Source organism: Paroedura picta, chromosome 5 (genome assembly GCF_049243985.1).
Source record: "Paroedura picta isolate Pp20150507F chromosome 5, Ppicta_v3.0, whole genome shotgun sequence".
NCBI classification, from domain to species: domain Eukaryota; kingdom Metazoa; phylum Chordata; class Lepidosauria; order Squamata; family Gekkonidae; genus Paroedura; species Paroedura picta.
In genome coordinates this window covers 99323843-99345904 of record NC_135373.1, presented here as the reverse complement: position 1 = coordinate 99345904, position 22062 = coordinate 99323843, and the positions used below count along the sequence as shown (strand labels likewise).

The window sequence follows — 22062 nt, the reverse complement described above, 5'->3', positions numbered from 1 at the left end:
ATGAGAATAATTTGTGATAGATACACTATTGACTATCTCCTGGTGGAAAGGAAATGATATAAATCACATTGCGTGTATTAACTAGTTCTAATGACTGCCTTTTTCGTATCTTTAACTTAGCAAAGTTCAGTGATTATAAATCAACATGGTCCCCGGATCCCATAGGACCCAATCCCACTCATCTCTCCAACAAGATGTGGAAAAACCATATTTCCTCAAGAAACACTACAGGGCTGCCCCGCCCACCTCCTGGTCTGAGTAATCCAAAACCATCCTCTCCCTGGAGCAGCACAGCACCCCGCTCAGTCAGGGGGTGGGGGGCACAGGATTCGAGGATGGCCTCCGGTAAGAATGATCTCTTAGTAGTATCATTATTTCACCATAAGGAGAGTATGTGTTCCTCAGGATTAGTTGTGTGGATATGAGACATTATCTACTGAATGTTTTTGCTTAACAAAGAAAGACTTTGGCTTTCATAAATGGACTTGAGTTACCTGAAATATCCTCTGGAGGTTGCTGGGGAAATTTAGTGAAATGTTCTAAATACTATTACTGCAGTAATTGAAAGGATAACAGATGAGGATCATGTATTACTTTATTAAAAAGCAGTCTGAAGAAAACAACATGCATGTCAAATTTGTTGAGTGAAATAATTTCTCTAAAGTGAAGTACTTCTTAGGGTTTTGTATTTAAAATAAGGTTGTGAGGTAGTTCTTAGCCAAATAATTGGCTAAGCACAGATAATTGTCAGAATTTAGATGTCAGTTTCTCATAATACCATTACTTTTGCTGTTTAACAATTTGCAGCCTCTACCTGGAGTGACGGTGGATCAGTTCGCCCTAGCTACTGGCTGGTTCTTCACAATCTCACTCCTCAGGTATTCCTGTCTTTACTTCCAACAGTTGATGGAAATTTTGAACTTTATACAATTTATTTAGTTATTATATGTATATAGCACGCTCCCCTGAGGCTCAGGGCAGTTTACATAAAACTTAGCAGAACAGGCAACAGTACAGATAACTTAGTAGTTATAAATGGTAACACTACAGTGATAAAAATTGGAACAATATGATAGAACAGTGAAACAATAGTGAGAACAGTAATTCAAACTACAACATCCTGACGACCCCTTGGGTTGGAAGAATTCGTGGTGGTTTTCATGGGAGGGAGGCTCAGGGGCCAATGGAAGGTGATTGGTTCAGGTCAACCTCAACCAAATGCCTGGCAAAAGAGCTCCCTTTTGTACGCCCTGCAGAATTGTTCAAGTTCCATTAGGGCACTTATCTCTGGGAGCTCGTTCCACCAGGTGGGGGCCAGAATGGAGAAAGCTCTGGCCCTGGTTGAAGTCAAGTGAGCTTCCTTTGGGTGAGGGATCACCAGGTAAATGGAGATAGCATAAAGCTCTTTGAGGGGTGTAGGCAGAAAGGCAGTCCCTCAAGTACACTGGGCCCAGGCCACATATGATTATTGGAACCTTAAGCCAGATCTAGAATTCAACTGGAAGCCAGCTCAGTTGTTGAAGAATGGCTGAATGTGGAACCTCATTGGGCTTGAGTGGATTCTGGCCACTGTATCCTGGACCAGCTGTAGTTTCTGGATCAAGTTTAATGGCAGGCCTGTGTAGAGCGAGTTGCAGAAGTCCAGTCTAATGGTGGCAGTTGTATGGATCACTGTGGCTAGGTGTTCCGGGGCCAAGTAGGGTGCTAGTGGTTTGGATTGGTGACGGTGATAGAATGCCCGCTTTCGTGACCTGAGCCTCCATCAAGAGGGAAGCATCAAGAATCATGTCTAAATTCATGGTAGAGTGATCCACTGATAGCTGCACTTAGTCCATGTTGGATAGGCGTACTTACTCTCTTGGACCCTTCCTGCACAGCCACAGGACTTCCATCTTTGAAGGGCTGAAATTCAGATAACTCTGCTTGGGCCACCTTGTCACTGCTTCCAGATAGCTGGCTAATGCTGCTGGGGGAGAATCAGGGAGGTTGTTTTGTTTTCCTTGGGTACATGAATACCAAACATAGTGATTATCACCCAAGACTCCAGCTTTTTCAGAACACTTCCAGAACTAGGCAGAACAGCCCTTCAAGTACAGTTTAATTCAGCTGTGATTGAAAGATAATGCTTTTATTTATGCTAGGGAAATTATTGAGTTGAATATTAAACATTCATTTTTCTTGGGAGCACAGAGGCTTTATACAGTATCTCTGATTTGCCATATTTCCTGATTAAGGGGAAAATGCTGTTCAAACACATTACAAAGATGACCTGACCCTAGTGGTCACAAGAGAAAGACATTTTACACGTAAAAATAGAAGGACATCTTACATTATATATTTCAGTTATCGTGAACAGTTTAACTTCAAAGACAGCAGCACAGCTACCGTTCCAAGTCTATGCAAGAGGTAGAAAAAGAGCAGCTGTATATTACAACATCAAATCATAGAGTTGAAAGGGATCTCCAGAGTCATCTAGTCCAACCCCCTGCAGAATGCAGGAAATTCAGAACTACCTGCCCATCCACAGTGACCCCAATTCCATGCCCAGATGATACCCCCCCCCCAAAAAAAAACCCCATAATCCTTGGCCAGTCTGGCCTAGAGGAAATTTATCTCCTGACTCCATAGTGTTGATCAGCATTCCCCTGGACATGCAAGAAAGGACCACAAGAGCCAAGCATGGACACAATCCCTTCTACCCACCCACTGACAATCTGCCTAAATTCAGAGTCGGCATTTCTGTCAGGTGGCTATCTAGCCTCTGCTTTAAAACTTCCAAGGAAGGAGAACCCACCACCTCCCGAGGAAACCTGTTCCATTGAGAAATCGCTTTAACTGTCAGGAACTTCTTCCGGATGTTTAGATGAAAATTCCTTTCATTCGTTGGTTCTGGTCCTGCTCTCTTGGGCAGCAGAAAACAATTCTGTTCCATCCTTTATGTGACAGCCCTTCAAGTACTTGAAGATGACTATCATATCACCTCTTAGTCTCCTCTCGTGGCTACACAGACAAAGCTCTTTCAACCTTTCCTTATATGTCTTGGTCTCCAAACCCCTCACCATTTTTGTTGCCCTGCTCTGGACATGCTCCTGTTTATCTACATCCTACTTCAATTGTGGTGCCCAGAATTGAACACAGTATTCAAAATGAGGTTTAACCAGAGCAGAGTAAAACAGTACCATCACCTTGCATGATCTAGACTTCTTTTGATACAGGCCAAAATCCTATTTGCCTTTTTAGCCACCAAGTCGCACTGCAGACTCATGTTCAGGGTATGGTCTGCTAAGACCTCTAGATCCTTTTTGCGCATATACTACTGACAAGATAAGTCTCCCCCATCCTATAATGATGCATTTGATTTTTCCTACCTGAATGCAGAATGTTACATCTATCATGATTGAAATTCATTTAGCCCAGTTTTCCAGCCTGTCATGATCATTCTGTATCCTGATCCTGTCTTCTGTTGTGCTTGCTACCCCCCCCCCCCAGTTTAATATCTGCAAATTTAATAAGCAACCCCTCTATTCTTTCATCCAAATAGTTTATGAATATGTTGAACAACACAGAGCCCAGGACAAATCCCTGAGGCACTCCACTTTTCACTCCAAGAGGATGATAAATCATCAACAAGCACCCTTTAGATGCAATCTGTCAACCAATTATTAATCCACCTAACAGCAATAGGATCAGTACCACATTTTACCAACTTATCAACAAGAATATTATGAGGAACCTTATCAAAAGCTTTACTGAAATTAAGATAAACTATGTCCACATCTGAACTTCCATGCTCAGATACACGTGCTTCCTTGTAATCATATACATTCTTAACCTATATTTCTACTCTTCTCCCCTTCTTTATTTATCTGTCTCTTTTAAATAAGTTGTAAAGAGATGAAACATTGAACATGAGTCAGTAGTGTGATTTGGTGGCTAAAAAGGCAAATGGGATTTTGGGCTTTATCAAATGGAGTATCGTGTCCAGATCATGGAAGGTGATGGGTACCTCTTTACTCTGCTCTGGTTCAGCCTCACTTGGAATACTGTATTCAGTTTTAGGCACCCCAGTTGAAGAGGGATGTAGACAAACTGGAGAGTGTCCAGAGGAGGGCAACAATATGGTTAAGGATTTGGAGACCAAGACGTATGAGGAAAGGTTGGAGGAGCTTGGTCTGTTTAGCCTGGAGAGGAGGCGACTGAAAGGGGATCTGAAGGCTGCCAGAATAAAGGATGGAGCACTCTCTCTTGCCCCGGAGGGACGGACCAGAACCAGTGGGATGAAATTAATTCAAACGAAATTCCATCTAAACATCTGGAAAGAGTTCCTGACAGAGTGGTTTCTCAGAACAGGCTTCCTCGGGTGGTGGTGGATTCTCCATCTTTCGAAATTTTTAAACAGAGGCTGGATAGCCATCTGACAGAGAGGCTAGATGACCCAGGAGGTCCCTTCCAACTCTCTGATTCTATGAAACAGAAGGTAACCAATGACCAAATAGGCTCAGCATCTAACTGATGAGAGCGTGGGAACAACTGCCAAGTGTACCTCAGTGAGATAATTATTTAACCCTTACCCTCTCAGATCCTCTTGTGAGCAGAGTCCAATAATTTTATGCCAGTAATCCATAAAGAACAAACGTTTGTCGATAGTAAGAAAGCAAATTATTCAGTGATGATAGCCCAAAGAATAGTCAACTAAAGAGAACATTCACATCCAAAGACTATGCAAGGAGTCAAGATTGGGAGAGGTTATGCTCAGTTTGCTGGTGTTTCTAAGAGACTAGTCAGCCACTATTTAAAACAAGATGTTTAACTACATGGATTACTGATCAATCCAGGAGTATCTTATTGTCCTTTTCATGAGATAACTGGCTATAAACAGCTGAAAATAACCTGTAAGAAATTAATGTGAATTCCTGAATTAGTTGAGAGGAAATATGTAAACTAAACAGTGACAACTAAGTTATTTTGTAAAAATTTGCATTTAGAACCGCATCTGACTACTTCTTTTCCCAACACCTCATTGAGTAGTTTACATAGAAATCAAGAGGAAGTCACAGTAGTGCTTAAGATATATTTCTTCTCAACCAACTAAGGAGTTCACATTAATTTCTTACAGAATTTACAATATACTGCTTGATATTACTGTGTATGAGGCATAAGTTTTGGGGCATGGTCTCATGATTTCATAAAATATGCATTACAAAGGAAAAAAACACCTCTCTTTCCTTTTATTTCTAAGATTGATGGGTCAACCCTGAGGACCATCTGCATGCAGCATGGTCCACTGCTGACATTCCATCTGAACCTGACCCAAGGCACCGCCCTTATCCGATACAGTACCAAGCAGGAGGCAGCCAAGGCCCAGACTGCACTGCACATGTGAGTAATATACCTTTTCTCCCTAGTGCTCTAAATCAGTGGTCCCCAACCTGCGGGCCGCGGCCCGGCGCCGGGCCGCGGCTCCCTCTCCCCGCCCCCCCCCCCCCCCCCGCGCAGTAAAAAACTTCCCGGGCCGCAAGCTTGTGGCCCGGGAAGCTACTTACTGCGGGAGGGCGGGGAGAGGGAATCAGGGCCGGGCCGCACCCGCTCGGCCCGATCTGCGGGCGCGGCCCGCGGGTGCGGCCCGATCAGTGGGTGCGGCCTGTGGGCGTGGCTCGCGGGCGTGGCTCGCGGGTGCGGCCCGATCCGCGGGTGCGGCCCGCGGGTGCGGCCGGGCGCAGCCCGAAGTATGGGCGTGGCCCGCGCGGGCGCGACCCAATGCCCTGCCGGTCCCCAGCCTAATAAAGGTTGGGGACCACTGCTCTAAATACAACTGACATTCGAATGCATGTGTTAGTTTCTTTCTTTATGAAAATCATTTTCCAGAGATTGACTCAACTGATCTCATATAGCAACTGTAGCAGAAGTGTACTTTTTAAAATGGGTGGAGTGGGGAACTAGTTGGGACATATTGGCAGATTAGTATCATTTGTTCATGCTCATGAAAATCCATCATTCCAGTAAAATATTAATCTTCAGCCTTCAAAGGTAACCAGTTGTGTTTGACGTTTGATGGTTTTTCCCTCTCTCATGGACATGCATGATCTAAATTGTCTGTGACTGCTTAGGAAATACTAAGGATTCTTAGAGAAGTTGAAAATAAAAAGGGATACCATGGATGTACACAGATTTTTTCTGTTAGTTTTCTCAGCAATTTTTTTGAACCTGTCAGTTCTACTTAAGATGCTTGAATTTGTTTTTTGTTTCTCCTCACTCTATCCCCTTGTTTTTGTAGGTGCGTTTTGGGAAACACTACCATCCTAGCTGAGTTTGCCACAGACGAGGAGGTTAGTCGCTTTCTGACACAAGCTCAGCCTCCTACTCCTGCAGCAACACCCAGCGCACCTGCAGCAGGCTGGCAGTCTCTAGAGACAGGACAGAATCAGACAGATCCAGTTGGACCTGCTTTGAATCTTTTTGGTGGGTCAACAGGGCTTGGGCAGTGGAGCAGCGGTGGTGGCAGCAGCAGTGGGGGTGACCTTGCTGGTGCTTCATTATGGGGCCCCCCAAGCTATTCTTCAAGTTTGTGGGGGGTTCAAAGCGTAGAAGATCCCCACAGGATGGGAAGCCCTGCTCCCTTACTACCTGGAGACCTTCTAGGCGGAGGGTCGGATTCAATCTGAACTTAAAACTTTCAACTCTGACCTCGTGACCTTTTTGGAACAGCAGCAGCACTAACTTGACCTTTTCTTTTTTTTCAACTTGCAATAAATACATTTTAAAAGGAAAAAAGAAAATGGAGAGAGAAAAAAGGTGGGTCATTGACAGGACTGTCTGAGCACATAGTTGCCTCCCTTATAACTTCAGTTTTTTCGTTTGGAATATGAATCCAAAAAGAGAACATATCACTCTTGAAATACTTGAATCATGAACGCCAACTTAGAAAGACAATGTGAAGCAAGTACACATACCATTTAAATCTAAACAAAAAAAAATTAAAAAATTAGTTTCTAGTTTTTCACTTTTTCATGTTATACGGAAGTTGTTGCTAAGAAACATATATACTGAAAAATAGCTTTTTAACTTTGTTTGCACTGGGTGTGTTTCCGTCCTTAGGTCTACCATGTTGGGATGGGACGGGGTGGGATTCAAAAGCATTGGGGGGTGGGGTGGGAGGGGAAGACTTGACGGAGCCTCACTTTAAAAAACAAAAAAGGAAAAAAAAACACTTTGTGATTGGCTGGTTGATATATACCAGTATGTTCTGGCACATGTAACTGCCCATGTATGTGTGTTTCTGTGCATGTGTGTGTGTGTGTGTGAGAGAGAGAGAGAGAGAGAGAGAGAGAGAGAGCACATGATTGTGTGTACGGTTGTATGCATTTGTCTTGGAAAGCTGCATTGCTGTTGGTCAGCAACCTATCTGACTAGATTTAAACTTAATTATGATGGTGCCTGTGACTGATGCAAAATCAAATTGACCTGTTAACAATCTGTCAGTTGGTGGTATTTTTATTTTAGCAGGGCATTCAGTGCAGTATGGATCTTGTCTGACCCTGTCATAGAGCAACACACTGCCATATCCTAAGGATTTGGTGAAAGGGTGCCAGTGTGGGGGTTTCCAGGGATTGGGGGGGGGATGTTTTTGCTGAAGGGAATTCTGTTTTTCCTAGAAGTGTATTCTTGTCTCAAATGAGATTTTTCGTTTGTTTGTGAACCCAGGCTTATGTTTATGACAAAGCCTTTCTCCTTCCAGGGAGACCAGAGGGAAAGGGCATCGCATATTTTTTTGTGACAAAGACCAGTGTAATGGTTGAGGCTTCTATGGTTGTTTAAAAAAAAGCAAATCTTATACCTGTTTCTAAAGTCTGTATATGAAGATTGTTATCTATCTCTGGAAAACCCACCAAAAATCCAGGCTTAACTGTATTTCTTAAATGATCTGCTGTTTGTGTTGAAACTAAAATGTCAGTAGTTTGCTGGCCTGTCTCATATTGTGAAAGCTCATGCAGCAACTTTTGTTCTCTTTCCTCCACGGTGAGCGTTACCTGTGCCAGGCCTAGGTGTATTACAGCACCAGACCATCACTGACAGAAACGTTTACTTATGAATGTTCTTAAACCAGTGTGTACTTTGAGTGTTTTTATTTCTCTGTGTATTTTCCTGTGTATGTCTTGCTTAAGTTTTTCTTAGGCAGGCATATGACTAGCAAAGACTTCTTTTGTTTATAAAGTATTGCACCTTTATTATTTTTACTTTTCCCTGTACTGTTGCTTTTTATTGTCTGTATTTAAAAGAGAGGTTTGTGTTGATTTGTTTTTTGTTTTTTTAAAAAAAACATCAGTGTAGTAGTACTCTGGGCAGGATAGGGAAGATCTATAATTAATTCAGAAGATTTGCCAGTGTGTGCACTGGGAATAGAATTGCTTGTTGTGAAGAAAGTTGTAGCAAACATTGCCTTTACACAAAGCAGTTTGGGGGAAGGGCAGGGAGGAACAGAACAGGAAAGGAAAGGAAAGGAAAGGAAAGGAGATTCAGGCATTCTTCTTTGAAGTGTTAGAACGTAGCTCTGGCTTTTCACTAGCTCTGCTTATGTTTGAATAACTAAGTGCTGCCATATTCTGTACCAGCAGATACTTACCTAATGCAACACTTAGAAGTATCAGATCATATTGTATGGTATCCCAGCAGAAGTGTCTTTCTCCTTTACCGTTTTCACTGTAAAATACAGTAATATCTGGTATATAAATGTAAGGTTGACAGCAGGTACAGCAAAATTCATTACACTCATGTCCAAAGGGAGAAAGAATGTGTGGATTCTGTATGTAATGAACCCAATATCACAAAGACAATTGAATAAGTGGAATGCTACATTTACATCTGCCTGTTTTTGTTTTTTTACATAGTAAGTCCAGGTGGCGATGAATGTAGACAGGTGTGTGTACTTAAATTTCAGCATCTGCAGCACATTATGTGGACCTTTAAAAGCATTTTCCCTTATTTCTGTTTCTGTCATCCAATTTCATTTGTTGAAACAAAATATGTTTTTTCCCAGTTCCTGACAATTGGGTTTCTTCTGGCCATTAAACATGCCTGCTCCTAAAATAGCTGTATTTGTCTCTTGGGCCTCAGTGCTGAAACCATGCAGGATAAATGATAGAAAAAGCCCTGAGCTAGAAGAACATGCAGCACCTCATGGTCTGGATAAGCAGCTATGTGTTCCAACATGTGACTTGACACACAGGCTGGTTCGCAACTGTTACCACTCTCTCCTGCCCTATGGTCCCTTTGCCTGCACTTTGGATCTGTTGAGTTCATTATACTACGGTGAAAGCCGGGTGCTAGAGCCCCTCTTGTTTACAAGACATAATGAGGGATTTGAAATTATTTTTTAAAAATGAAAAGCTAAAATGTTCTTCCATCACAAGCTTAAAGGGAAAAAAATAAAACTTACAAAAAAAGACCAAAAAGTTTGTGTGCGCATATATGTGTGTGTGTGTGTGTGTGTACACTCTCACACACATATATATATATAAAGATGAAGACTAACTCTGGGAGCATTTAACAGTGTTTTTGTGTTTAACATTTATTTTCCTGCTTTAAATTTGCAAGCATTCTCAGGAATTCTAGGGTAGGAAGCCAGTTTTTGAAGATGGTTTATTTAACCTTATCCTAGATAGGTGGCTGTTTCTTTGTTGTTAAACTTTTACAAGTTCCTGAATCTTCAAAAAGTTTAATTTTTTTTCTTTACAAAAAGCAAAAAAAAATTGAAAAACAAAACCTAATACACACAAACTTCAATTGTTGTCAAAACTGGGGATCAAATTTTTAAACATAAGTACAAATTGAGTACAAAAAAATTCTCAATAACAGCAACAAAAAGTCATTATATCCTTAAAAGTCCAAGTTGTGAGAAGATTTATACTTGTAGAGCTTAATCTCAAGTGGGAGTGTGTGTGCAGTTGTATGGAGAAGAGGATTGTGTGTGAATGAAACTGTAATCACCTAGTTATTTCACAGTGAATATTAACATGAAATCTTCCTCCAAGCACCTTTTTTACAAAAGAAAAACAAAACAAAAAAACAATATATATATGTATAAATGCAATTTGGTTTGAATGAATAAGTCAGACACACTTAAGAGGAAGAGGTTTGGAATAAAAGATCGTGTTTCTTGAAACTGCTTTTAAAAGTTATAAGTGCTATATAAAAGCAGTATCTTTATGGCATCCAAGTAATGGAGCAGTTTTAACTTGTATTCATTTTAAACTAGTAAAGGAGAAAGAGAAATTACTATGGAAGAATCCAGTGAAGTGTATGGGGGGTGGGGAATTGGCTACTGGTTAATTTTAATCATTTTGATATTTGTTTTCTTCATTGTTTGGCCAGAGATGCTTAGATAGAAGTTTTGGAATGTGGGGAAGGAAAGGTAGTTAGCCATAGGTGCCGGCCATCAGGACTCCCATCTTTTGAGAACTAGTTTACTAAAGCTCTGTTCTGGGATGGATAGCCCCTAGCTCCCAGCACAGAAAGGGAAGGATTTAATCTGCTTGAAGTTTTTTTTAGATAGAATGAGATCACAAAACCACTTTAGTGCCTTTGTAATATACCCATGCATCCTAAAAAGTTGGAAGGACACATGCAGTCCAGTCATTCCAAGGAAATGACTGAACCCATTTTCCTGTTAAATTTTAAAGATTGCTCTGAGCATTCTCTGTAAATGCCTCAAAGGCCTTTCATGCAATGGGTTACATACAAAGCTGTGTAAATGTTATTTTCTTGGAAACTCTAAGGGCATCCTCATGCATTATCTGTATTTTGTTTTGGAAATTGTAGTTTACCAGAACGTGTCAAGTACAGTTCAAGAGTATTTTCCTCCAATTACATCTACCTGATCGGTGTTCTGATAATTTAAAAAAAAAAACCTCATGCTGCATTCCATTGGTCATTGAATTCATATTTTCTTATCTCAGTATGGGGGGAATTGTAATACAGTGCTCTTTGGTGTTAGCCATTCTTTATAGCTGTCTGTTGTGTTGTTTTCATCAAGTGCACATTAAAAAGATGACCAACTGATTCCAAATGTGGTCAATCAGTGAGAAGGTTCCTTTTTTTCTTTTAGGAAGGAAGCTATTTATAAATGCTATTTATGGCTGATAGACTCTCAGAATTATTTTTTACTAAAATCAGGTCAAATCTGTTACTTGGCAAATACATTAGCTGGCAATTGCTGAAGAAGAGAGAGCCATAAATATCTAGGTATGTCATGCTATATTGAAGAAATCTTTTACCTCTCAAGCATTTCACCCTATGCAGATTAAAGTTGTTGAGTCACATTGTTTTAAAAGTCAACCAATACATTAGAGTAAATCTTGATAACCTTCCATCCCTGGACATCTGAAATGTTTGGTTGTCATCTTGGATCATGCTAGGAACACAGCTTTGAAAATACTGTTTCTGCTTTGTATCTGAAACACACTTTCTGGCCAGTGTGAGGTTTGCAAGAAGCACAAGTAGCAGACTATACTGAAGAACATGGATAGGCAAGTCAAGAAAGAATTTACAGTAAGTGGTTCAATATGGATTCAAGAAGGAATCAGAAACTACACTAATTAGAGAAAAAGTTTTCAGAAGCTATGTGAATGGGTAATGTTAACATATTTTGTTTTTCTCTATTCTCTACATAAAAAGACAAAAGCACTATAGGGGATTATAGACTTGGCAAAATTTTTGCTATATCTGCAGCTTCGTTCACAAAGAAAAACCAGCATAACTGTTGCTCTTCTTTCTCACAGCAACACAGGTTTTTCAGGTGGTTTTCCTCTCTGCTTAAAATATGGCCTACCTTCTCAGGTTCCAGAACTGGATTTGAATGGGTTTGGCCTTCCTATAATAATGTTATGACATACTCCTGTAAGGCTGCTTAATATGGCATCCTGATACACTTGGACAGTCTTTCCTAGCACATCTGTATAAATGGATGCTGTGAGGATTTCCTGGTCCTTGGCTCCTTTTTTTAAAAGAAAGACTTTGAAGCATGTTTTCCCTTGCCATTTCATGTGAAACTAAACCTCACTGTAAACCTTAGCTGCTTTAGCCAAATTAGAACCTGATTTACCATAGGGGTATCCCTTTTCTGCAGTTTTTGAAATATATTTATCAGTATAGGTATACATTTCCATTTTTATTTCAGTTGCAGGCACTTGAACGGATGGATGTGATAAGTGTTATCACTGCTTTAAAGCCAAGTTTCTCTTTTTATGTTCTCCACTGCATAAGCAAGCATTGCCCTATCTTTATCTTACGCCTTTATTGTGCTTCCTAACAGTACTGTATAAATTAGTTTTTTTCTGCTTTGAATCACTCCTTTCATTCTAGGGCCACTTCTGTCAATACCAGAATATAAAATAGAAACTCATAATACCACCCTAATTGAGAACGTAATGTATATATACTTTAACTCTTCTCCCTGGAATCAAATTATAGTTGCTCTCTTAAGAACTATATACATACAGAAAAAGGGGCTTGCAGGTTTGAAGAGAGATGGTGCTATTAATACAAGTACCAGCACACCTGCATTCCATTAAAATGCTCAATTCAATGTAATCTGAGTTTTCATTTAAAATTTTTCAGCATTATTTTAGTAATGACCATTCAAGATACAGACTGTTATTCTCTGGGAAGGTTCCATTTAGCTGGAATTTATTGTTTATTATATACATACAACAATAAGCTGCCTGCAGATCATAAAATGCTACCCAAAATGATGCATGCTTTCTGCAGTGTACATTGATCTGGATTGTATTAGTTGAAGGGAAATGAACAGAATGAAACTATAGATGTCATAATTTGGGGCTGAATCCTAATGTCCTGTTCTGCTACCAATGGAGTCTTCCAGCTCCAGAGGCATCCTAAGCGCAAGGCTCCTTATGTTAAAAGACAGCTCCATAATTCGTAGAAGAGAGATGTTGGATGCAGCTTCAGGTCTCTTTGTCATCTATACAAGATTTGGGCAGCAAAGACCTAATACTGTATAATCTACTTCGCAGGCATTTTGCAAAATCTCGTACTGTAGCAGTCTGTCTCAAAGTCTGAAACCCTGTACAATGAAGTACTGCAAAAATGCAACATCTTTGAATCAGATCCCTACAGTTTTGGTCATGCAACTGTTAAACATACAAGGTTCTGGGAGCCTGCAGTGCTCAAGGCAGGGTGAGAAGACTATTGGTTAAAATCAGTAATAGCCAAACTAAAGGGATGATTCCCTCTCCTGGGCTACAAAGGAGAACGAAGTTCTAACCAGTGCTTTTGACTGGCCTGCTTCACTAAAGTACTTATCAACTGTCAGACTAAGAAAGGTGTTAGCTACATATTAATTCCAACCATGTGGGATTCTTTGGGGAAGACGTACTGTCTGTATTGTCCACACTAGCTGAATGATTTGCTCAATTGTATGGGATCTATTCATTGATAATAAACAGTTTCTGCACCACTGGGAGAGCATTTAGACCATAAACCTTACGATGTGGTCATATCTGATCCTTGTTTCTGTAATATGGGCCATAGAAGGATAAAAAGAATTAACCTCAACTAGGAGCCAGTTTACTCTTCATAGAGTAGTTAATGGGGATAGCTAGAGTTAGTTCCTTGAAGAATCTTACTGTTATTTAATCCATAGAGTTGGAATGTGTTTTTACTTGAGCCTGACAGCCATCCATTTAACACAAGCCAGCACATTCCAGATTCTTAAAGTTAAATATCTGTGCCAGGCAGCCTGTGGGTATATTTTGACACTGAATTGGTTGTGTGTGAAACAGAAGAAAATAGGGAGATGGGGGAACTTCCCATAAATAAACAACACAAATGGGCAGTGTTGAATTAAGAAGTGTTTCATTGAAGCGCTTAGTGCCTCATCTTAGTGTACCAATCAATGCATTCAAAAAACTAAATTCCTCATTTTTACCATTTTAACCAAGAAAAATAAATGGATGTTTTCTGTATTAAACCTTTTTAACTATGGGTTCTCCTTATACAAAAATTGCTTAGCTGGATTTATTTTGTGTATGCGCGCGCGTGTGTGTGTGTGTGTTTGGCATTGGTTGTGGTATCAAGTGCTTTTCTTCTCTTCCCTTATCCCAGCCAGATTGGCTCACCCTCCTTTACTATGTAAAAAGTGCTGAGTACTTTGCAGTTTGGGTGGGAGGGGACAGAGCAAAAGGAAATGAAAGGGAGCCAAGGTAGAGCAGCCTTACTTTAGGGAGTAGCCTTACAACAGAGCTTTATAGTGAGGGTGTGCTGTATTCCAAATTGTGTAAGCCAAAAATGAAAACAAAAAAAATCATTTATGCAAAAAGAGGAGTTAACTTCTTTAAGAAATATATACCTTCTGAAGGTAGAGTAGGGTCTTGCAAAATGATACATTGTGATGCTTTTTGCTGAGTCAGTAGGTATGGGATTCGGGATATAAGCGCTTAACATTCCCTTGTGGGTATTTTGTTTATTTTTGGTCTTTGGTTTTAAACAAGCAGTAAGTTAAATGTGGTATCTCTGAATGTGCCTTTGTGAGTACGTGAATGTCAGTTCAAGATGACTTGAACTGGACAGGGGGGAGATTATGGTCAGTTTATTTTCTCTAAAGGTCAGATGCAAAGATTCCAGCCTGCTGGTACCTTTTGACAAACAGTGTCTTTTGGGGCTGGTCTCTAAGCTGCGCGTTATGCAGTTGTGTATGGCAGATGTATCCAGGTGTAGATGGGATGTAATTTGCATACGTTGACATTATTTAGGCTAGCTTTCAGTTGCTGGTTGAAATTGTTATCTGTATTATGTATCTATTATGTTTGTGTACGTGGCTTGCTTTAACGTTTTTTTTTAAAGCACTGGAAAACTGAAACACAATGATGCTTGAGACACATTTATGCATGTTAACGAAGGTATTTTGTAGCTTCTGCCATTTGTGGGTTTAGGCACACTTTTGCCCTCTGTTAGTGTCCTGGTGATAGAAAAAAAAATTCTACCCTATAACTTCTAGCACACTTAATGTTGCCATTTAAATGAACAGGGTATTACACAAGAAAATAAGATGTTTTTTGAAATGGTGAGGAAGAAGGTTTTTTAAAAATATAAATCTATTCTTTGTTTCTTTGAAACTATTTGTAGCTAAACATGGGAATCTGCAGTGTCTCCTTTCATTGGTTCTGACATATATAGTCCACCTCTTCTCCTCCCCACATCAAATCAAAGGTGTACAAAATCGAGAGCTGCTGTAGCACCTCAGCTCCTTTCTCAAGTGAAAGCTCCAGCAGGCTCTCTTCAGCTCCATTCAGGAAGGGAAAAAAAGAGGAGAGATGCTGCAGCTTTCTTTGCTTTGCTCTCATTCCTCTCTAATGGCCTTGAAATGTATTATTATGCAAATGTGAATTTTGATACTGAACTTTAAGAAGAGGTTGTTTCTTTTTTCAAACAAACAACAAAAAAGGTCCCATATGTGGTCAGCATTGCTTCTTTATCTTGTAAGTGAATTGTAAACTATGCATTCAGCCAGAGAGGGTTCGGGGGAGGAAGAGACAGCCCTGCTTAAACTGCTGAAACTGTTTCTGTGTCCATTGAATTCCCATGTTTGTGTAGGAACAAAGAGTTGATGTCACTGGAGGTCTCTTGGGAACCTGTCTTTTCAGAAGTTGGTTTCTTTCATTGCTAGGTAAATTGGGGATAAAAAGGCATGAGATTGGCTTCAAATGTTCTGCAGGACTATGCATTCTTGCCATGCAGTGTTAGATCAGGACCAGCAGCATGACACGAAATATTCCTGTTTTTTCTAAGGAGAGATTTTACCAACAGCTCCTCCTCCATCCTCTCTTCAACCTCAGGAAATGGCACCTCAAGCACTGTCGTTTGGGACTTGCTCTCTATAACTGCCCTTGGTTCTCAGGAGAGTTGAACTGTGGCTTCTCCCCTTTTGCATTACCAAACTTTATTCCCTAATTTTTTTCTGCCAGTTCCCATGATAGTTGCAACTCTTAATACCGGTACCAGCCAGGAATTTCTGTAGAATATACACTTTACTGACACTGTTAATTTCTCCTTGTCCAAAGCTGTACAACTTACGTGGGCTAGTACTACTACTAATTGAAATAGTGGCAGGCAGTAGTACTAACCATGAGGGTAAATTCATGATTAGTGTAGAATGCAAACAAATTTAAAAAGCCTTCTGGATTTAACTGTCCTGTTTTACCAGCAGGAAGCTGCTGTAAAAGGCAAATATATTTCACATCCTTCTCTCCAGAATATAGAGGTTGCTTTATGGGTTAATGGTGATGTATTGCCTTGACTGTTTCTTTTGTTTGTTGTGAACTGCTTTAGTTCATCTTGGCATTATCTTGAATGCAGTATCACAGCCAAGAGTTTCTCCTACCTGTAAATCAGTGTTCCATACAGCAGTTTTTGTTGGTGTTCACAGTACTGTAATGAACGATAGACTTGATCATTCATTCTCACATGCATACTTGCCTTGTAGATGTGATCTTACTGGGATTCTACTTGGATAGATTGCCTTTAAAAATGTTTCAACTGTTTGTCACAAAATACCTCGTGGTGCATATTTACCTTTAGTGTAACCAGTCTTTCAGAAACATTGTGTTGTTTTTCATCATTAGTGAGATGATACTCTTTCTGGACATTGCCTCTGAAGAGCAGCCTGGAGTAATTTGAAGACTGGATTGAGAGGCTGAAACTCCTAACTCTAGCCTCTTTTAACCTTGGCAAGATAAACTTTGCCTCAGTTTCCCCATCTGTAAAATGAGGATAATAATACTTAACCTACCTCACAGGGGTTTTGTGAGGATTGGCTAATGTTTTTATAAAGTGCTTCAAAGAAAAAGTACTTTTTTATAAGTATTATTATATTATATATATGGAGATGGAAATGTAAATAGCAAGATGCTTCTCTCCCATGCTGTTGGAGAGAGCAAGGAAACTATAATTATTTTAAAGCCATCAGAAACTCATAATTTTTAACTATTTTCAGCAACTAGGAAGGAGTTAAGAGTTGAACTATACACACTACTTTATCATCTCCTTCCCCTTTGTCAGTTGCATTTCATATTGACTTCCACATTTAGCAAATAGAAATGCCAGTCTTTAATAGATGCATTTTCAAGAAGAAAATACTTTGAATTTGTCATCAAAGGCAATCTATATGTGGGATGTAGCATGTCTATTTCCCTTGTTTTTAATTAGCTAGATTTATCCTATACCAGAAGGGGCGGCTTTCTCTTCTTGCCATTGGGAAAGAACAACAAAAAGAAAAGTCACTGTACAGTTTGTATGAGGGTTGTAAAATTACACGATTTGTTCAGTAGTGCTTCAGGAGGGGGAAGGAGGCACTATCCCAGATACCATCCCTGTAAAAATGTGTTAAACATGCTGCCTCAATTTCCCAGTACACACAAGCCATTGTATGCCAACAGAACACAGAAAAAGATAGTGATGTTCATTAATATATGCTGCTTGTGAATATGCCTTACAACCTTCCCAAAATCTTTGGGGCGGTAGTTAAAGAAGAGGTTTTGGTGAAGTCTTACAGTTATCAGGGAGCCTTTGCTACTTTTCTCCCTTTTGTGATCCTGATCATAATGTAGTCATTCTTTATGCTTTCAAGTGCATCTCAGGGATGTGCATATTGATTTCAGGATTTGGATTCTGACCTTGGAAAACCTAAGATTTGGTCCTATTCTTTATTTCAGTCTTAGGATGCTCTCCTGGTCTTTTCTATCCTTTGCTCCTCAGGAAGCAGCCCTGCTGCTTCTGATCCCTGTGTACAACTTCTAGTAATGAAAGATCAAATCTGATGTGATATGCCCATAGGATCTGTGAGTGTGAATGCTCATTCTATATTCTGCCTTCCACCAGCCAGGGAAAACACCTAACACATACAAAACACAGAAATTGCTTTACTAATCATTCTGCACTGCTTCCTTTAGAAAATGTATTAGCATTTTCCAATTTAAAAAGAAACATTTATCTTGAGGTGGGAAGGAGAAAGCCGTAAAGGATTTAGAGCTACTTTAGCTTCTGCTGTTTAGATAGAGACTTGCAATGCTGCTTTCATTTCAGGGCTCCTAGGGGGCTATGTTTACACAGAACTGATCTGGAAAAGGAACAGTCCTATGAATTTTGCTTCATTTCTGATGAGCAAGCCGTGTGGTAGAAAATGTTGAAAGGAAATGGAAGAATGGTGTAACTCCATCTAAGCCTTATCTGTGAAGCAAAATAATTCTTCATGCCCAAAACATCTGGATTAGAAAAGGCAGCTTTCCTACTTTTGCACATAAATAGATAATACGAAGGTACAAGCTTAAATGTCCCTTCACCGAGCAGGCGTACTAGTGGATACATGTATTGAGGCTTTTTTGCAAGATATACCTATAAGTATTTTTCCGTATACTTGAAGTAACTTCCCCATCTCCATTTGTCTGTTGAGCATCCACAAAGTACAGTGCAGTGGAAAATAGGAAAAGGCACAATATGTTTTTTCATACTAGAGCATAATCTTAATTTCCTCCCATATCTACTTTGTTTCAGTTTACTTTTTATCTTATGGATTCACATGGACACAGAAACTCAGCACTTTATGTGCTCTTACGTGGCATGCTGCCCTCCCTTTCTCCCTCTCTTTATTTTTATTTTAGTTTAGTGGTACTTAAAATCACTGGTTCACTTAAAAAGACAATAAAATGTTTAAACTCTACTAATGTACAAATAAGCTGAAACGTTGCATTTATGTGTATTTTGCCATAGCAGGTACTGTATTTCTCATGCTGGATTTCAAACCAACAAAAGGGTGATGTTTTATTGGAGTGTGACAAGTTAAAGAGTAATAAGGAATTAAGTCGTCGTCATTTCATTGAAATTGAGAGATGGTGTAATACATATATTATGTTTTCTGAAGGTTTTTTTTTTTTTGCTTTTAAACGGCTTTTTTGTTTTGTTTTTTTGTTTTTTAAAATATGATTGTATTATGTGCAACTCAGTTGCTTACATTATAACTACAAAATATTTTTTGGGTTCCTGGAAAAAGAAAGACTAATAAATGTGTTTGGCTGCTAAGCATTTAATCCTGTGAGTCCTTGTCAGTTTGTTTATTTCTTGTCTATGCATTATGGTCTTAGTCTTCTGGATTCTGCACCACTATGACAAGTAGTTAATTCCCATTGTTACCAGGTCTCTTAGCAAGTCACATTGATAGTTTTACCTCCTTCCTTCAAGATCTGCTCTGAGACAACCAAATTATACGTGAAAATAGATTTCCCTTTTATCTGCACTGATTGCGTCCAAATAGTGATAACTTTTCAGAACTACAGCTGAGTTCTATGAAGAAGAGCAAAATGGAGCCACATCCTATTTTAAGAACATCTGCAGTTACAATGTACAAGAATTGTTGAACCAACAAAAAACACATTTTGGGTGGGGGGAAAACTGTACGTGTTCCCAAGCCTCAGGATTCTGCTGCTATTTGTATGAGAAAAGTATGCAGTCCACACCATCTCCTGAAATCTGTCATTGTGTTTTCCATTCAAAATCAAATGGTAGTATTTCCACAGCTCTCCTTAGCCATTGTTATGGCCCTATTTTATTAATGGAGTGAATTTGTACTATTGTGCCAGTTAATCTATTTATTTAGAAACACTATTACATTGACCTGTTTTCTTTGACCAGCAACACTTATTAACCAAAATAGAATCATAGAGTTGGAAGGGGCCATACAGGCCATCTACTCCAACCCCCTGATCTACGCAGGATCAACCCTAAGCATCCTAAAGCATCCATTTTTTTCCTGATATCGTTGTACTATATAGCCTATATCGTTGTACTTGAAGTTTAAACCCATTACTGCGTGTCCTCTCCTCTGCAGCCAACAGAAACAGCATCCTGCCCTCCTCCAAGAGGGCTATCATGTCCCCTCTCAACCTCCTTTTCTCCAGGCTGAACATTCCCAAGTCCCTCAACCTATCTTCATAGGGCTTGGTCCCTTGGCCCCAGATCATCCTCGTCGCTCTCCTCTGTACCCTTTCAATTTTATCTACGTCCTTTTTGAAGTGAGGCCTCCAGAACTGCAGAATTTTTGAAGGTGCTTACAAATGAAGGTGCTTACAAACTCTAGGAATAAGCATTTAATTACTGGAAAGTCACAGATATTCATCCAGGACAGCAAGCAACAAAACTAAAATAAAATGCAACTTGTGAAAGTGTGTTACAGCCTTAATTTTGGTCATAGTCTATGTAGTATAATTGTCAAGGGCCTTTTTTTCTATGACTGTTAAGAGAGACAGATAAATTTATTTTTTTGTTAATATGGGGGGGTTCCCTAGGTCCTCAATTTGTCTCTACCACATTCTCTTTTTTCCCTTGTGCATCTCTCCACCACTTCTGATACACATACCTATGTACTTGCTCCTATCACTGTCTCTGCTCCTAAGAAAAATGTTGTCATATTGATTTTGTTGCCTAGGCATATTAAGTGACTTCAAGCATTGTTCTGCTTCCTAAGTGACATTTCCTTAGCTTATCATGGTAGTGTTTGATCATTCCTGTGATAAAGAGTATTCCAGCAGTTTTAAAATTTGACTGATTTTTCTTGGAAGCCAATGACTTCAGACAGTGCACAAATTGAGTGGGTACCATCAGATCACTCTGCCAAGTCCCACTTGACAGTGCAGGCTGTGTAAACTCAAGTACTGTTTAGCATGTATGCTGTTGTATACACTGGAAGGAAATCACCTTCATGCTGCAATAAAATGTATTGGATTTCTATCATGCCCAAAAGAAAATCAACTGGGAATTTCTTCTTCAGCTAGGGAATTCAGAATCCTCTGGTCATCAATAGTTGTGTCATTAAAGCACTAAGATGAGTTAAGAAAGTCCCATTTCCCCCTGTTTAGAAAAAAATTACTGTCCTGGGTAGCATGCAGATTACCATCTCTCATTCTTCAATAAAATACATTCTAAATAATATGTGCAGACAATTTCCGTGAACAATTCTAAGCGATCCCTGTCCCAAGCTATACACAGTTACAACAATGAAACAGAGAATGTAAGTTAGTATGGTACTAATGCTAGATTCAAATCAGTTCAAATAAGGTTCATTAGCAGCACCATATTAAACCAAACTACATGAATGACACTGCTTAGATGTCCTTGTGCTTAGCATGACTGAAATTAAGCAAAAAATTGTTCTGAGCTTGTTGGAGGAATGCAACAGTAATAATGAAAAAGAAGTGATATTTAATTTATGAAACATGTTCATATCAATTGGAAAAGCATGCATGAGTTTAAAACTAAGTTAGCCAAACAAATCTTTTACTGGTCCTTTCCTAAAATCCTCTGTGCTATAAAATCAAACAATAATTGCTGAATCTGCTCAGCCCTTGCAAATAACTTGTGTGCAAAATGATAAATGGTATTTGCAAGAAATCTATTTTACAGAATTGCTTGCTTCATTAGACAAAAGGTCTAACACAGATCTGTCTCTTTTACACCCTTTTTACCTCTACAGCAGTGGTCCCCAACCTTTTTATCACTGGGGACCAGTCAATGCTTGACAATTTTATTGAGGCCCGGGGGGGGATGTAGTCTTTTGCCGAGGGACGTCGCCACCACCTGAACCCCTGTTCCACTTGCATTCCCGCTGGCACCCTTGACTTCCCGCCGTCCGCTGGGGGGCGCTGCCAGCAGCAGCTATGCAGTGCCATGCCGAGGTGGAGCCCCAGCTATGGCGGCCACTGGAGAGCACCAAAGTTGAGCTGGCGGCAGAGTGGCAGGGCAGCCCCCGAGGCAGCAGCCAGGGAGGAGGACGAAGAGCTGCGGCCTGGTACCGACTGATCCACGGACCAGTACCGGTCCACTGCTCTACAGTATCCTGTCGGAGATGAGCAACAAAAAGACTACACCATATTCTTAATTTAAACTATATTTATAGAATAGAATTGTTCTCTTTTAGCCTCTAACTTGGATTGCCCAACGTTGTGGAAGGAGCCAGTTTTCTTCACTGAGATAATTCACTCTCAGTCAGCATGGATGGACAAA

General features: G+C 39.9%; 1 protein-coding gene across 17 annotated transcripts in view; it reads left to right on the top strand.

Moving 5' to 3' along the window:
- TNRC6B (trinucleotide repeat containing adaptor 6B) overlaps positions 1 to 19094 on the top strand; it is a 146226-nt gene extending 127132 nt beyond the window's left edge. For all 17 annotated transcript variants that reach the window (XM_077339411.1, XM_077339415.1, XM_077339410.1 and 14 more), the window contains 4 exons: positions 121 to 345; positions 808 to 878; positions 5240 to 5379; positions 6275 to 19094. In XM_077339411.1, coding sequence (XP_077195526.1) covers positions 121 to 345; positions 808 to 878; positions 5240 to 5379; positions 6275 to 6662 — 824 coding nt within the window. In that variant the 3' untranslated portion in view covers positions 6663 to 19094. The remainder of the gene's footprint in view (positions 1 to 120; positions 346 to 807; positions 879 to 5239; positions 5380 to 6274) is intronic.
- The last annotated feature ends 2968 nt before the right edge of the window (positions 19095 to 22062 follow it).